Here is a 16,798-nt window from a genome sequence, read left to right as displayed (position 1 = left end):
TGGCAAGAGCCTTGAGCCAGCCAGGGAAGAAGATGTCAACCCGTGGACAGAGGACAAGGAACCCGCCTCAGGACTGAGTGGCCATCAGCTGTGTGAGGATAATAATAAGATAATAGTCCAAACCTCCCAGCTGGAAGCCAGGCGCCTTCTCTCACCGCCTAACATCCACCCCCCCCCCCCAACTCAACACCACCCTTCTGCCAGTGCATTACATTCTCTGCCCTGGCTCTTTCCAGAGTCCCACAAAAGCTTCTTATCCTTCCAGTGCATCTGCCCTTCAACAACCATCCAACGGCACCAGGACTGGAGACATAACTGGAATTCGAGAAAAAGCCACTTGAGTGGTTCGCTCTCCCCAAAGCGGCCTGGACTCCTCCCAGCCATGAAGCAGCGCCTGGGGGATCAGGCACCACCATTCGGGGGTGCTGACCCCTTGACGAATGGCTAATGTAGCAACTGCTAGTCAAAGCCAAACAGCTGGGAGGAGAATGAGGGGAAATCAAGGGAGGAATGATACCAAACTTACGGGAGGAGTGGATGGAGGAAGGGGGCTTGCTTCCAGGAATGGGGACCGGTGATGAGTCCAGGGAAGCGTGGAGGCCAGCCTGGCAGAGGAGGCACCACAGACGCTGCTCCTGCCCTCTCCATTGTCTTCCGGGACCCCCACAAAGCCACCTGCACACACGCAGCCCAGGCGCCCGCAGGGCTCTATCTACTGCCCCGATCTCGCGGCCTCCGAGCTAAATTCCACCAGCTCAGCACTTCTGCAGAAAAGGGGGTTGTGCTTCTGCACCATTCTTTCCACAGGGTGGTCATCTCGCCCGCTCCCCCTCTTCCGGGGTTCTCCTGGCACACAGCTGCTCTCCTTTCCTTGTAGGGCTGCAGTGACTCTGCTCTGGGCGTCACTGCCCTGACCCCGTTTCACAGGAAGAAAACCCAGCAGCCCAGAGGGCATGATGTGAGCGGGGAGCCCACTCACCTGCTCACGGGAGCCATCGGGGTTCACATGGGAGGGCGTCTCCCCACACAGGGCTGGGCTCAAACTGGCCCCAGGCTAAAGCTGCCCCCAGCACAGGCCAAGGCACCGCACGGCCAGTTATAACATTGCTGACCGGTTCGTCCTTCCTGTCCGGCCTCTCGCCGTGGCCCTAGGAGTCTTCCCCCAACCCTGGAGAACAGAATGTGCTTGGCTGGAGACCTGGTGGTCATAAATTGCTAATAACAGATTCTCACTCTGAAAAACAAAATAATAGAAGGCCTGGCCCTTCCTTTCTGCTCCTCTCATCCCCAACACTATTTCCTACAAGGCCAAGAAGAGGAAGAAATGCCTCCTTTGGCCACAGTCCAGGAGAGCAATCTCTTCCTCCGAGGCTCACTCTCCCCACCAACCTCTCCCTTCAAGGGCACAAAAGCCAGGCCCCGAGGAGCCTGTACAGGGTATGTCTTTGTTTTCCAACGTTCCTTCTTGTCTCTAATCTTGCTTTATCCTCAGATTTATTGAGCACCTGCTAAGTGCCAAGCTTGTGCATCTGCGTGTGAAGGTGCCCCGACACACGTCACAGGGGAGGGGTGGCCACTGGGGCCCGATGCGGAGGACTGGGGAGGACAGGACTGTGTGTCCCTGATAAAAAGCGGCGGTGGCGGCGGGGCAGCCCTCCGTGTTCACCCCAGGGAGGGCGAGCGATGGTGGGCCTCACCCGAAGCGGACCCTCTCTGTTTCTGGTCACCAGCCCCCTGGTGGGGAGGAAACGAAACAGGAGTGAGGCCAGACACGAGCAAAAAGCCAGAAGCAGCCATCTTTGAAAAGAACAACCATAAAAGGAAAATCTGAATGTGCCTAGGGATAGATTATAAAATTGTGTTCGGTGTATTGGTTATATGCAAATTATATGCAAATATGTGCACGGCCCTTGGAAAAATCCAAGTGTCACTGCTGCTCTTTCTGCCTCTCTCTTACTCAAGCAGTTTCCAGGGCTACCTAGGAAGCTATCTGCCCCCCTGGCCAGGGGACCCCCAGAGTACTGTCTATCCTCAGCCCCATCTCCCCGCGTTCCCCTTTGCACCACCTTCTCTCCTTGGCTTCACCTCACCTTGAGGCCACCTAAGAAATGGGAGTACAGAGGAGGAAGAGAAAATGGGGCTATGGCCACGCTAGGCACGGCCAAGGTGGCAAGTGAGGGAGGAGGGGAGGATGGTGCCCTCTGCCAAGGCAAACATCCTTCCAGATCTGGGCTCGGGATGGGCTCCCCACAACCGTCGGGAGGCCCAGGGGGCTCCAGACATTCCTAGATGCCCCTAGCCCTTCTCATCACCAATTCTCCCAAACCAATGGCAGGATGCCAGGGCAGGAGGCCAGAGGACTCTGTAGCAAGGTCCCAAAGTAGGTTCCCATGTGGCCCAGATGTGCCACCTGGACCAGCTTCAGCCCTTCGGACCCACAGCCCGTGGGGAACTAAGAAGGTCCCACCACTTGGACGAGTCGCTGTCTCCAAACCTCAATTTCCTCATCCACAAAATGAGGCGTTAGATACCCTGTGCCCTTTCAAACTGATCAAGTTTTGTGAGGGAGGCATCCCTAAGATGAGCCGGGTGGAAGGAGGCACACCGTGGAGGGCACCACCAAGTACAGATGCGGGATCGTGACCAAACGTCTGACTCCACATCTGGATTTTGAAACTGCAACACAAAGGACCAGGGTAGCTGTCATCGTCCTCATCTGACTCTATGGCCACAGCAACGTAGCCTTCTCATTTTGCCCCGGGAGGGGTCCAAATGGTCCTTCCCAAGCTGCAGATGGGAAAAGCGAGGTTCCGAGAGGTAAAGTGACAAGCCTGAGGGCACACAGTCTAGACCAGGGCCTTGGTCTCCTCTGGTGCCCACTGGCCTCAGCTGCCCATTGGCTCCTTGAACACCAGCACAGCGATGTCAGAGGACCCCTGGAAGGCTTCAGCCCTGCGGGAAAGGCAGGATGGGCACCCCACTGCCTACAGCACGGGGAACAGCGCCTGGGCTGGGACCACTGCAGGTCAGCTCCCTCCACTCAATCCAGCAGGCCCAGCTGGTGCCCCGGGAAGGATGCTGGCCGGTCCTTCTGGTCCTGGGTCTCTGACCTGACTGATCTACCCAGGAAATGGGCATTCTGGCTCATTACCAGTTTGATAATCATATAAGGAAGTAGACAGGCCACAGTTTCCCTCCTACAGACACAGAGACCGAGGCCCAGAAAGGTGTATGGTATCAGCAAGACCACACGGACGGCAGCCCTAGCAGCTCCTGTGTACTGTACAATTGCTGTATCTCAGCCCGTAACACACCCTCGCGCCCATCCTCCTGATAACTCTGCCGGGGGCGAGACGCCATTACCCCCATTTTATGCGTGAGGAAAATGCAGCTCAAAGAAATTAGGCACATGGCCCAACGTCCAGGCTCAAAATCCAAAAGCTTCAAATCCAGAATTTTCTGCCTCTAAAACTCCCCGGTGTTTTCACCAAACCATCCCGTGTCTCTGTAAGTTGAAGAATATTCCAGAGTGAGTGAGACTGAGTTACTCACAATGTATTGCGTGAGGAGGAGGAAGAAGAAAGATACTGAGTGACGAGCAAAGTTGGCACCTGACCCTGGAGCGGGCTGGGGATGAGCCCGAACCCCTTCGCCCGCTGCTCGGATGCCTTGTGGCCCGGCTGCCCTCCAGCTCTTGTGGTCCAGACCCTAATGCAGGTGCAAACAGGTGCCTTCACTCCTCCTGGCTGCGGCTCACACAGTGCCCCTGCCTAGAAGGCCCTTCCTATATTCTCGACCAGAAAACTCCTATTCCTCATTCAAAGCCCAGCTCAAATGTTGCCCCTCCTTTAGGCATCACCCCATAATAATCCTAGGAAAGTTTATTGTCCCTCCAGGGCGTTCCAGAGCCCCGGGCCATTCCTGGTCTCCAGCACTTGACTGGACTGCAATTATCTGTCTACCTGTCTGCTTCCCAGGCTCTGGCTGGATTTGAGCCCAGGATGCTCTCTCAGGGACTATACCACAGCCATCACACCAGGCATCTCGTCACACATTTAACAGTTAGGATAGCCCCATGAGGCAGTGACTCTTATCATCCTCATGTTACAGATGAGGAAACTGAGACTCAGAGAGGTTAAGTTACTTACTCAAGACCACACAGGGAGTCTGGCTCCAGAGTCCGCCTGTCCCTGCGCCTGTCCCTTCCCTCCCTCTCCCATCCCTAGTGCAGTGCCTGGCACACGGCAGGGGATCAGTAAAGGTCTGTCTCAGTAAGGGGTACAGAGGGACGGGCATGCTGCCGCACCCTCGCCACCTCGACCTCAAATCCCAGACTCCCTCGGCAATTGCTGTATCTCAGCCCGTAACACACCCTCGCGCCCATCCTCCTGTTTCGGCCCAGGTCTCCCTGTTTCTTGCTCCACCTGACGTCACACCTGACATTCGGCGCTTCTTTTTTCCGAAAAGCTCCAGGTCCTTTTCCCAACTCCCATCCATTTCTTCCTTGGGTGCCCCAGCAGCGGTGAGGGTCTTCCTGTCTTTGCGGGGGAAACTGAGACCCACAGAGGCCTCGTGGCCACTGGATCTGTTCAGAGGCAGGTCTCCTGCCTCGGGGGCAAGTGCCTCGCGTGGACTGGTTCTCCCTCTGCCTCAAGCAAGAAAAAACAAGCACCAAGATGCAGGGGGGTCTGGAGGTCAGCCCCTGCCCTCCCCTCACTCCCCGCACCCCGGGCTGACCTGGTCACTGGGCTGGGGGCTGGGCCTGAGAGAAAGGGGAGGGGGCCGCTCCCTGGGGCCAGGGAGGAGGAGACAAGAGGCCCTTTGTGTCCGCAGCTCTCCTGAGACACCTGTCCTCCCTCCTGCCTGCCTGCGGCCCCCTCCCTCCCGGCCAGCCTGTGTGCGGCCTTGTTTATCCTGCAGCCCTGGCAGCCAGACCCAGCCTGCTCCCAGCGTGGGGCTCGGCGGCCCCTGCCAGCACCTGCCCGGCCCTGGCAGCCCCGGAGGCTGCCGGCCAAGCACAATCACCCCGCTGTTGACACAGTTGTTGATTTTCAGGAGGGCAGGGAGGGACGGGAGGGGAGGAGAGAAGCAGCGAAGGCATTTAACGCCAGCCTGGCTATTTCGCAGTTGGTCTTAGCGATCCTGCCCCCCAGCCCCAGCCCCCCAGCCGCCTGGGAGAGGCTTGGCTTTCCAATCCCCGGGCCACTTGGGCCACATACCACAGGCAACCCCCAGCACACCCCATGCAGATTAGCGCACCCCAAAGCCCATGCTCCCCAAGCTGGCACACTCAACTCAAAGCCGAACAAGGCCTCTAGGTGCCAGAAGCCCCTAGCCACCTGGTCTTTGAGTGCCCACTAGTCACCCTCCCCAAAGTCATTATGTACCAGGGTCCTTGGTGATGGACAGGACCATCTGATATAAACTTGGAGAACCAGGTGGGCTCCTGGGAGACATGGGGGGATCTGCCTTTACAACCTTCTCTCTGTCTGACTTGTTCTTGCCAAGCTATCTATCTCCTCCTCACCCTACAGGTCATTATGTTTCCTCTTACAGGGAGCCTTCCCTGACTGCCCACATCTGGCTGTGGTGCCCTTCCTTGATGCTCTCATGCTCTGCAGCCCTCCCCCTACACCTCACTCCCTTCACTTTGTCAGTCAGTATCTAATCTCTATCTTCCTCAAAACTATGTAAGGGCTGCGCTTTCTCTCAGCCCCAGTGTACAGGGCACAGCTTTGAGAGGCAGGCACTCCCACCCCCCCCCCGCAACTGCGGAGAGGGTGGGCAACGGAGCAGCCCCCTGGGGCCCATATTAAACACCCACCCCACCTCCACCCCAAGCTCCCACTTTGACAGTCACCTCTTGGATGGATAGGGCCTGGTGGCCAGTTAAAAGGCTCAAGAACTTCAGGAATCACCTGTTAATTTGCCACCAGCGCAGGAATTTAGATTGCTAAATCCGATCAGGCAGTCATCTCAGAGATCAAAGAGCAGGATCTTGAAAGACAAGGGATGGGTGAGTTTTGACGATGGAAGAGGGAGAGAGGAAGGCACGGACAAAAGAAGGCCCTGTGGGTCAGAGGCCAGCAGAACGCCTGGGGAAGGGGCTGCTGTCGGGTGAGGCAGGATCATCCCCTCTTCCCCACTTGCCCCTACAGTCTTCCCCGCCCCGTCTGGGAGCCCCTAAACCCAGCCAGCCTGGACTCGGGAACCAGGAGCTACTGCATCGGGCCATTATCCAAACAGGACTCTGACTCCACAACTCCAACTCTCCAAGGCCTCCTGAAACTGCCCAATACATCCATACCCCTGCTCACACACAAGCCCCTTCTCAGTGCTGGTTCCCCAAACTCCAAGTCAATCAGCATCCAGAAAGGGGTAACAAATAGCCAAAAATCACCTCCAAATTGAGGGTTTTATGTCAAGGAGTATGAATCTAAGGCCAGGCAGAGCGAAGAGAAAGGAACTTACATTATGAAAACCACAGGTCTCTGATGTTCTGAACTGGTTCCAAAAGGGCCTTCCTGTACAGCTCTGCAGGCTGTGCACTGCACAACTTCAAGAATCTCATTCACCCAGATTTGTATACTTAATATAACTTGACAGAGAGCAGTCAAGTTCATGCCTTGACTTCCTCAGATACCAAAGAGAATGCTCTCCTGCTACCTACCTCTACCCCAGGCCAGATGTGGCAGACCCCCTTCCTCTGTTCACTGCCCTATTTCCTGGTGAGGGTAGCTGTGAATGTGACAGCTGAGTCCTTCACCTCAATTAAGACGAGAGGCTTTCCTCTCCTGCCCCATCAGCCCCAGGTAGGGGACCCCACTGACTCCCCACTAGCTCTTCCCCTACCCACTCCCCTCTTTCTCCAGCTCTCCCCCTGGCCGAACTCCCCTACATGGTGCACTGGGCTGCAGTCCACACTCACAGTGACACGGTGGGAGGAGACTATGTTTACAGAGAGGGGACGGAGGGAAGGAGGGGGATCACCCACTGCCCTCCCCCCAGGCAGAGTGGAATTGAAACTCCAATCCATGTGGGGCCCCCCTGAGGCTCTAGAGAACTGAAGCTCAGGAAGGAGGGGTGAGAGGAGGACCTCGCTCTGCTTCTCAGAACCAGCCCCTCTCTGCCTCCCAGTCACTCTCCCCTTTCTTTCTTGACATTGGTCTTATGTCCACTGTCGCCCGAGGGCTCTCAGAGGCATTGATTGGTTCCCCAGGAGCCAGAGGGGACTGAGCAAGGTCTTCAGAGAGTAGGTCCTGCCGGGGCACCTTCACACGCTTACACATGCATGCACACACGCCCTCCTTCCCCACCAGCCACTTAAAGGGGAGCCAGACAAGCCTAAAAAAGCGCCAGGGCTGGAGGGGCCACTCCCTTCTGCTTTCATCCCCCATTCTCTTCACCCCACTGGCCTCTGAGAGCCTGGCTGTCCTTGTCCTCAAACTCTTAGGTTTCCTTCCAGCCCCTCCCCACTAACCTTTCACTCACTCTTCTTTCCCCACCCCACCCCACCCCACCCCACCCTTCAAGGGACAGGTAGGAAGCAAAGCCTCACAGGGGTGGGTGAATGACTTCAGGCTCCTTCAGTAGGGCTGGGGAGGGAGGGTAGGGGGACAAGATTTCCAAGGTTTCACACTGAGACAGAAAACGCTCCTCACTGCTCCATTCAGGGGTGCACAGGGCCCACCTGGCGTGGTCAGGCAGGAGTTAATTTTTTTGTCAGCGTGGGGGCAGCTTAAGCCAAAGGTCACTCCTTCCTACCTCCTCCCAGGTACCAGGCCAGCGCAAGAGGCCCCTGGGCCCAGTCCCTGGGCAGCCCACCCTAGCCCAGAGCCCACCATGGGGTCCATGGGCCTCCTCAATGGTCATCCTGAAAGGGTATCAGTCCAGGGTAACAAGCACCTTGTTGCATTTCCACTATGACCCCACCTGTCAGGGACCCCTCTTTCTGCAGAATATTCTACTGTTGGTCAAGCCTTGACTCCTGGTCTTCCAGAGGAAAAACCACAACCACTGTCTGCCAATTCTAGATAGATTTTAAACCCTTTCTGTTCTGATGACAAGAGTAATACACATGGTTGTTCTACTTTTGGAAATGACAGAAATATAGGAATAAGAAAATAAATATGAGCCACAATTAAAACAAAACAGAAGTCAACAAAGGATGTAGGTCTGAGGTTGGCCACCTCCAGCTGTGGGAGCTGGGGATGGATCTGCTTGGCCTGCTTGGCCTGGACTCTGACTGGCCACCCACCCTCACCTTGGACCTCTAAGGAAATCCCCCTACCCTGGCTGCTCCTTCAAATGGCTGGACCTGGGCCCCCCACTGCACCCACTTCTGCCTTGGGATTGGCAGCGGGGCACCTCCAGCCCGGTCCAGGAGCAGGACCCAGGCCTGAGGCTCCTACTCCCTCTGTGGGGGATGGGGAGGGGGCAGGGACCAAGGCCCTCTGGGAACTAGTTCCCACCCCATCCTGTTCCACAGGCTGCACATTCCATTCTGAGTCAAGCAGGGGGCGGGGACTGGGGGAGGTAAGGCCGAGGGGAGGGGAGGGGAGGGGAACAGTCTGGCCTCCTCTGGGGCGGATCCCCCAGGGAGCTCCAGCCCTGGCAGGGATTACAGACCCAAACCACCAGGGGAGAAGGGGGCCTGAGAGTTCTGGCCCCATCTGTGGCCCCTTCCTGTTCCCCTCTCCTCAAGCCAAAACACTGACACTACCTCGGACATGTCCCCAGAAGACAGAGGGACAAGATGCGGTGGGGAGGGGAACACCAAAGCCTCCCCCATAACCTGGCCACAATCCCCCAGGCTGCTTATGGGGCTTCGTGCCAAGGCCATTTAAATGCTAAGGCCACTGATGGGGGGAGGGGAGTCTGTGTGTGTTTCAAGAGAACTGAATTCAGGCTTGACAGCCTGGGTCAGGCTTCCTGGAGTGACCGAATGGGCCTGGGTAGTGATGCTCCTTAAAAAAACCAGTGGCAGCTAGAGATACAGTCCCCAGTTCTTCCTTCCTCTCCTCTACCACCCCAACACAGCCCTTCCCCACCCAAACACTCCTGGCTAGAATCTTCAGCCTCTGGGTACAGATCTCAGCCCCTGCTGCGCTCCTGGCCTGTCCTCACGTGCGCACTGTGCGGAGATGCTGGGCAGCCTGCGGCACATCCTGGGCTGTGCCAGCCGGTGCATTAGCCCACAGATGACCTTGGGAGTGGGCAGGGGAAACCCCAGCCACTTCCTCCTCACCTCACAGCCTCTCAGAGTTCTGATCACCGTCACTCTGGACGGAAACCTGTTCCTACGGGAGCCACAAGGGCCTTTGCCACCATGAGGCATGAACAAGGCCGGTCTCATGGGTCTCTGGCGAGGTCCATGGATATAACAGGCCCTCGGGCTGAACTGAATGCCCCATCCACTCCACTCCACCCCACTCTTTGGAAGAAACTACCGTATCATTGCTGTTCAGAGAAAGTACTTGAATTTTTAAAAGAAACAGAGTCACCTCTGATCAGAGTTGGCAGAGGCTGAAGGCACCCCTGCTGAGCTGGCTTGTGACAAATGTCCTGACTGAGCCTTCCCAAGGAGCTAGAAAAAGGACCAAGGAAAGGGCAGTCAAAACAGGGGCCACCAAGGCAAAGAATCCCATCCAGGGCATGCCTTCCTGTTTGGGAGCAGAGAGACAGGGAGATGACAGGAGAGGCGAAAGCGGTCCTCCATGGGTGCCGGTCCCTGTGTGGTGACAGGCACCAGAACAGCCTTCCTGCTAGCACATCCAAGTACCAGGAAGGGGACCAGCAGAGGGTGAGGATCGTAGCGAGTTCAGGCAGGAGCAAGCCCTCCTAAGCAAACACAGAGCTCAAAAATAATTCCCATTCAAAGCACGATTTAGCGTGGGCTTGGCCAGGTCTTCCCAGCACAGAGCCCTTTTCAACACTCAGCTTCACCCCTGAATAAGGCTGGGGAAGGGAGCGTGAGGGCACAGCTGCATTTGAATTCCACTTTTTCCAGGGGGTCAGCTTCCTGGTGACCTACTCAGGGAGCTGTCCAATAAGGGCCAATCTCAGAGCACCCCCAAAGAGGAGAAAACCTACGTAAAATCCAGCGTCAGCCCCTTAAAGGCAGGGACTCCTAGATGCCCTGAAAAAGCAGGTCTACTTTGTTTGGCAACAGCAAACCCAGACCCTTACCATTCATGGAGCACTGCTGCATACTTAATTGGATGTGAGCCTACCCAATTCTGAGAGATATCGTCCCATTTCACAGGTGGGGAAATGGAGGCTCAGAGATGCTATGTGATGAACATCTAAATCCTTCCTACTGTATACGTCGCGTTGACCCGAATCTGCTAATTATCAGAGTAGCAAAATGTTCAGGATGAGGCTCTCCTTACTAGGAGGAAAGATGGGGATAAGGATGTGGATGGAAACCAACACATTTCCAAAGCCAAGGTGGCACTGGAAATCGTCTGTCACCATTGCCAACCCCAGCACTCCTCATCACAAAATCGAAGCTAGAGGTGGAATGGCCTCTCTTAGGCAAGAGCAGTGTCTGGCAATGGTGTGTTAGTGAGACCTGCTGGCTCTGCCTCCAGAATGACCTATCGGCCCACCCCATCCAAGCATCATCTCAATTCAGAACCAGCCTCTCTTTTCCATTCTTGCTCCCCTTCAAAGTATTCACTACTTAGCAGCCGAAGCTATTTCCCTTTTTCACACTTTTCCCCCCACTTATAGAAATAATTCAGGACCACTGTAGAAGATTGGAAAAATCAACAGAAGATAAAGGAGGAAATAAAAATCACCCATATGCTTAGTACCCAGAATGCACCTCTGTAAACGTTTCAAGGCAGCCATCTAGTCTGCTACATATATATGCATGATGGGTATGCATATGCTTACCATTCATTATCTCTTCAAAACTGGTACTATAATACATAGTTTTATATCTTTTTTTTTTTTTTTTTTTTTTTTACTTTTTGTTATATACGTTTTCCAGGTTTAAGCTGTTCTTTTTTAACTATGCTTTTTGGTTTGGGAGGTTTTTTGGCATAGTTGATATATGCCCATGGTATTAAATTCAAAAAGGACAAGAGTCTACAGAAAAAAAAACCATCTTTCCTTCATCCCATCCCTCGGCCACCGTTTCCCTCCCCTGAGGCAACTCTGATTACCAAATAATCTTTTTTTTTCTTGTGTACCAAATAATCTTTTTAAATCATAAATCAGATCATGTCACTTCCCTACTTAAAACTCCCCAATGGCTTCCCATGCCCTGGCCATAAAATCCAGGCTCCTAACCAGTCCTACCAGGTTCCTTGTGACCAGACTCTGACCCTCCTCTGATTTCTCCAGTCTCCCTCCCCAGCCACATTGCTGTTGCAAACCCTGCTCTGGCTGCCGGCAGTTTTCATTTGCTGTTCCCTCTGCCTGGAATGCCCCTCTTTCAGGTCTTTGTGCAGCCAGCCAGCTCCTTCTCATCCTTCAGGCCCGGGCTGAGCTAGCGTCTCCCCAGGGCAGTTTTCACTGGCCTCCCAATTTAGGAGCACCCCTGTCTGTCCCACAACGTACATTCTCTATCACATCACTGTGTTGTTTCTTTCACATCACATAGGACGTAATATTGTCTTGGTTATCTATTTTATTTATTGCCAGTCTCCTCCCACTAGAAAGAAGGCTCTGTGAAGGCAGGCACATACAAGTCTTGTTCACCCCGAAGCCCCGTGGCCTAGCACAGGGCCTGGCACATAACAGGAGCTCAATAAATTTCTGTTAAAGGGATGAGGGAGGGTGACTGCAATACTGGTTCTCATCACTGACAGCCCACTTGCAGGATCTCCAAGCACCAAGAATCACCCTCCTGGCCATCCTCCCATGCCTGGGGAGGGGGTTAGAAGGGTCAGAGAGAGGAGAGAGGAGCCCATTGTCCAAGGCAGCATGGGTGGGCAGCAGCCCCCCCACCCCCCACTCTTCCTCAGTCACTCAGCTCAGCCCTTACTTACGATGTACATTTGCAAGATCTAGAATCAGACAAGGAGCTTGCGACAAACCCAAATTCCTAGAAAATATTCTAATCGCAAGCGGAAAGTTGAAGGTGAAACTTTTGCCCCTTGCTTACCCCAAATCCCAAATCCAGTCTGCCCAGGCAGCTGGGATACTCCAGGCTCCCAAATAGGCCCCAGCAGCAGGCAACACAGATGCCACCCAGGAAGCAGAGCTCCCTGAGGAACAGCCTCAGCCCATTCCACCTGATTCTTCCCCCAGGGGCCCAGACACCTGGGCTCCTCTCTCCAGAAATTCACCCAGCCCCAGAGACACAAATGCGCATTTGACCCTGAGCCAGCAGCCCACGCCAGGACACTCAGAGGACACCCTCCTTGATATGTGCCCTTCCTGGAGCCTGATTTCCACTGAGAGAGCACTCCAAGTTGGGCCAAGACTGACTTTTAAGAATGAGAAAATGGAGGAAATGTAGTGCCTTTTACAAAAATTGTGAAGGGAGGGAGTGAGGGAAGAAGGGAGGAAAGAGAAAAAGAAAAAAGATAAAAGACTTCACAAGATGGAACTAACAGGGAGGTTAGTGAGGCTCTGAGGTGCTAAAATCAGGAAAAGGATGGGAAGAAGTGTGAGGTTTCTTCCTTCCCAGAACTGGACAATTATTATAATTGATTCAATGAGTGCAATCCCAAAATGCCCGTCAGGGCTCAATACAAGGGGGGTCAAGGAATAATGGCCGTAACAGTTAACATTTCTCCAGTGCTTATGTGCCAGGTACTGTTGTATGAGCTTGACTTTATTAAGACTTAATCCTCAAGACAATCCCATGAAGGAGGTACTGTTCATATTAAGCCCATTTACAGATGAGCAAACTAAGACAGAGCAGTAAGGTTAAACTTCTCAAGATCATGTTTCCAGTGGCAGGATCTGGGATCTAACTCCAGAGTCCTGGCTCTTAACCACTAAGCTGGGCTTTCAGTGGTCCAACTACCCTCCTCGCGTTCTTGCCTTCCAAACTAGAATCCCCTAACTGATCATTAGACGCCGGTTTCAAAGATGTGTGCTTAATTCTGCCCATTTTGCATAAGGGAAAATCTAGAAAAGTTAAGGGACTCGCCCAAGCTCAAGCTGCCCAGAGGTGGGGAATGAGAACCAAAGTATGCTGAATCCCAGCATCTCGAGCGCCACTTCCCAGGCGTGCACGGTAGAAACCAGGGTCTCTGGAAACTCCGCCCAAAGCAGCAGCATCGTCTCTGGTTGTCTTTCGCCAGACCCCTTCACCAGCGCCAACGCCAAGGTGCCCTGCCCGGAAATTCCCACAGAGTCAAAGCAAACTTCCCAGGAAAACTCCTCGGCTTCCTCCTAGCGCCTGTCACCGAGGCGGCTGCCAAGAGCGCCGTTGGAGTCCTTGCAGCTGCCGTCGGCCCTCCAAGGCGGGAAGCCGCGGCTCGTGCGCTCGGGGTCCTCCCGGAAAGGTCCAGGGCTGAAGTTCAAAATTCACTTCCCGCCCAGGCATGGCTCGCGGCTCCGCCCGGGACTCTCGGGCAACCCCCACGTCTCTCGCCCTCCCCAGCTCCAGTTAAGTAATGGAGCACCTCCAGCCTGGAAGGCCAGGCGGGCAGATGGGAGAATCCCGCGGGCGATTCCTGCGCGTCTGGGGACTCGAAGCAGCCGGCGCGCACACACACGTGTGTGTGTGTGTGTGTGTGCGTGTGTGTGTGTACGTGTGTGTGTGTTTACGTACAGAACGCGCGGGGTGGGAAAACAATGGCGAGCCGCTGGGAACAGAGCAACTAGCCCCCCTCCGCACCTCTCTACCTCCCTACCCTCAGGCTTTTGCAGTGAAATAGGGATAAAAAGATTCACCTCCGACATCCAAAGGCGGGAGGTGGGGGGTGATAAGGAGGCTAGGGTGGGAGGAGGGAGGGAGGTGAAACTGGAGCAGCCGGAGCAGAAAACAAACAGGATGCAGCGCCCGGCTGGTCCGCTGGGGAACGAACCTGGAAGGGTGGGAAGGGTTGCGTGGCTGGCCCCCGGACCCCCACACAACCAGGGCAGGGTAGATCCGCGTCTCCTCGCGGGCACTCGAGTCCCACGCGGGGCGCGCACTTGGTCGCCTCGGCTTCCCGCTGGGAAATCCTTGAATTGGGCACACAGATGGGTTGGTAAGAAAGCCTTAGTGCCTCCAACCGGTGGGTGAGGAGCAGGCGTGGGGCGGGGGGGCACCCCAAGCTCGGCCCGTGTTGTGCGCACACAGACACAAACACACTCACCCACGGCCTTACCAGGCTGCCACCCCTCTCCACAGGAACCCAGGTCCACGCCCGCGAGGAGCCGCCGCTGCTGGCGTAATGGGGTGGGTAGGTGGGGGTCCATTCCTTTTCGGAAAACTTTGCAAAAGATGTAAACTCGCAGAGACGAGAGCCGGTGTGTGCCCAGAAACGTGGGGTCGCGAGTGTCTAAACTTCGGAGGGCTGGGGAAAGGGGCGCGGCGGCGCGCGCCGGGCGCGGAGGGGGAGCACTTACTACTCAGCCGGTCGCTGGGCTCGGGGCTCGCGGCTCCGCGCTCCTGCTCCTCCTCCGGTCCGGGTCCTCGCGGCTGGCAGCCTGGGCTTCCCGCTCACATGCCCCGGCGACGCAGCGGACGGGCGCGCGCGGGGCTGAGGCTGCTAGGCTGGGAGGAGGCACGCCCCCCCCACCCGCCGTCGGCCGGGAAGTCGCTCGGGACTCGTGGCCACCCCGGGTCCGCACCCCGCCGCCGGCCGCCGGCCCGGGCGGAGAGCTCGGTTCCGGCCAGGCGGCGCCCTCCGCCCGGCCAGGCCGCTCTCTGCACTCTGCCCTCTGCCCTCGGCTCGCGGCCGTCTCCCTGCCTTCCGCGGTCCCGCTCCCGGAGTCGCCGGACGCTGCGCGGGCCGGCCCCGGCTCTCGGGCTCCGCGCTCCGCGCCTCGGTCTCGAATCAGGGCCTGGGAGGCTGACCGCTGCGCCCCAGGCTCAGATCCGGGCTCGCCGCTCCCGGGCCGGGGTTCCAGGACCCGCACTCGCACAGTTCAATTCCAAGCCGGGACTGGGATCAGGGTGCTCGCTGTTCGCTGCCGCGAGGCGACTCCACAGCCTCGGAGGAGAAAGAGGGAGGGAGACAGAGAGCCGGCAGCGGGAGGGGGAGGGAGGAAGGGTGGGGAGATGGAGAAGGAGGGAGGGACAGAGAGTTCCCTCCTCCTCCCTGCAGCCAGGTCCCTCCAGGCATCAACAGCTGGAAACCTCTGTTGGAAAGGGAAGAGCTAAGGTTCCTAGGGGGCGGGGGTGGGTGGAGGTGGAGTGAGGGGCTGGTGAAAATAGAAGAAAGAGGTGGATTCTGCCCACTCCCACTGCCGAAGTAGGACATCTCTACACAGGATCTTCGCTCCTAAGAGCAAGACCCAAGAAGTTGTCCATCCAACTGCCAGTCTCCTAACCCCTCCAGACAGATAGCCTGGATTTAGGTTTTGTTTTGTTTTGTTTTGTTTTGTTTTGTTTTGTTTTTAAAAACCCTGTTCAGAACCTCCCTTAGGAACCTGATCCCACCTGCAGCTAGATTGCTTCCTAATGTGTCAGACCACTCCCTAGACCTGTCATTTTACACTCTCTCAAGTTCTTTATTTTTTTTTCCCCTAACCTGTTAGATATGCGGGGTGGGAGTGGGGTGGGAGTGGATTCCTTTAAATCAATATATTTATTAAATGTCTACAATATGCGTGGCCCACGTGGGCTCCTGGGGACACCAGGATGAGTGGGAGAGTGCTCTGCCTTTCTGGAAGGAGACGAGTGGATGAACATATGATTGCAGTAAAATGGAAGAGTGCTGAGACCAGTCAGATGCATGGGGCATGGGGACCCCACAGGAACTGGGGTCTGGGACAGGGACCAGAGTCTTCTTGAGGGAGGTGTTGTCTGAACTGGGTGTTGGAAAGTAAAGCAGTTTAAAGGAGTGGCACTGCAAATGACACTGTGGCCACAGTGCACTTGGCCAGTGTCTCAGCAGGTGACAGCCAGGCTCTAAGACCGATTAAGGCTTTGGATTCCATCAGCCCCCACCACCTTCCTTGGTTAACTCCTCTTATTCATCTTTTAGTTCTCAGCCCAGACATCTACCCTTCCAGAGCCTTTCTTGATGGCCAAATCTGGGTCAGGTGTCCCATCTATGTATGGGCTCTGGAAGTCCCCCAGTTGTAGACAGAATGGGGACTGTTTATTTGTCTGACTCCCCCAGCTGGACTGTAAGCTCCACAGGGGCAGAGATGTGTCTCTCTGGCTCCCTGTTGGATCCCTAGTGTTTAGCTGCAGCAGGCCCTCAATAAATACTTGTCCATCAATTGGCTGATTGAACAGAATAGTTTTAAGCAGGGTCTCTGCTGAGATCAGTCTAACTGAAGGCAGGGAGGCCAGAGACCAGACAGTGACAGTAACCAGGGTGAAAATAATGCAGGCCTGAGCTAAGCTAGGGGTAAGGAGGATGGAAAGGAGGAAACAGGTGGGAGTAAGGGGGTGAGAGAAGTCAGCATTAACTCTTCAGAGTCTGGCTTTTGGATGACTGTGGATGAAGCCATTTCAGAAACTATGAAAGAGCCACCCAGGTGCCATTAAGCCGTTCCTCCTCCCAGCCAGTATGCTTGTGTTTTCCATATATCGGGCTTTTTCCTTTGGACCTTGATCAGCTTCAGTGGGCAACTTTATTACGGATCCCTCCTGCCCTTAGCCAGGGCAAATCGGAGAGGTAGGAGGTGGGCTCTCCTCTCTCCAATACCCCAACCTGCTATTTCTCACTTC

The 16,798-nt window shown here is 55.5% G+C and overlaps 1 protein-coding gene across 1 annotated transcript in view; it reads right to left on the bottom strand.

Moving 5' to 3' along the window:
• SOX13 (SRY-box transcription factor 13) overlaps positions 1–15,246 on the bottom strand; it is a 43,285-nt gene extending 28,039 nt beyond the window's left edge. Inside the window, exons 1-2 of the mRNA XM_032466940.1 lie at positions 14,268–15,246; positions 13,995–14,133 (exon numbers count right to left, since the gene is read on the bottom strand). Of these exons, the coding sequence (XP_032322831.1) occupies positions 13,995–14,133; positions 14,268–14,370 (242 nt within the window). The 5' untranslated portion in view covers positions 14,371–15,246. The remainder of the gene's footprint in view (positions 1–13,994; positions 14,134–14,267) is intronic.
• Positions 15,247–16,798: the final 1,552 nt, after the last annotated feature.

The sequence above is a fragment of the Camelus ferus genome, chromosome 23, assembly GCF_009834535.1.
Source record: "Camelus ferus isolate YT-003-E chromosome 23, BCGSAC_Cfer_1.0, whole genome shotgun sequence".
NCBI classification, from domain to species: domain Eukaryota; kingdom Metazoa; phylum Chordata; class Mammalia; order Artiodactyla; family Camelidae; genus Camelus; species Camelus ferus.
The sequence above is the reverse complement of the archived record's forward strand: the minus strand, read 5'-3'. Positions and strand labels throughout refer to the sequence as shown.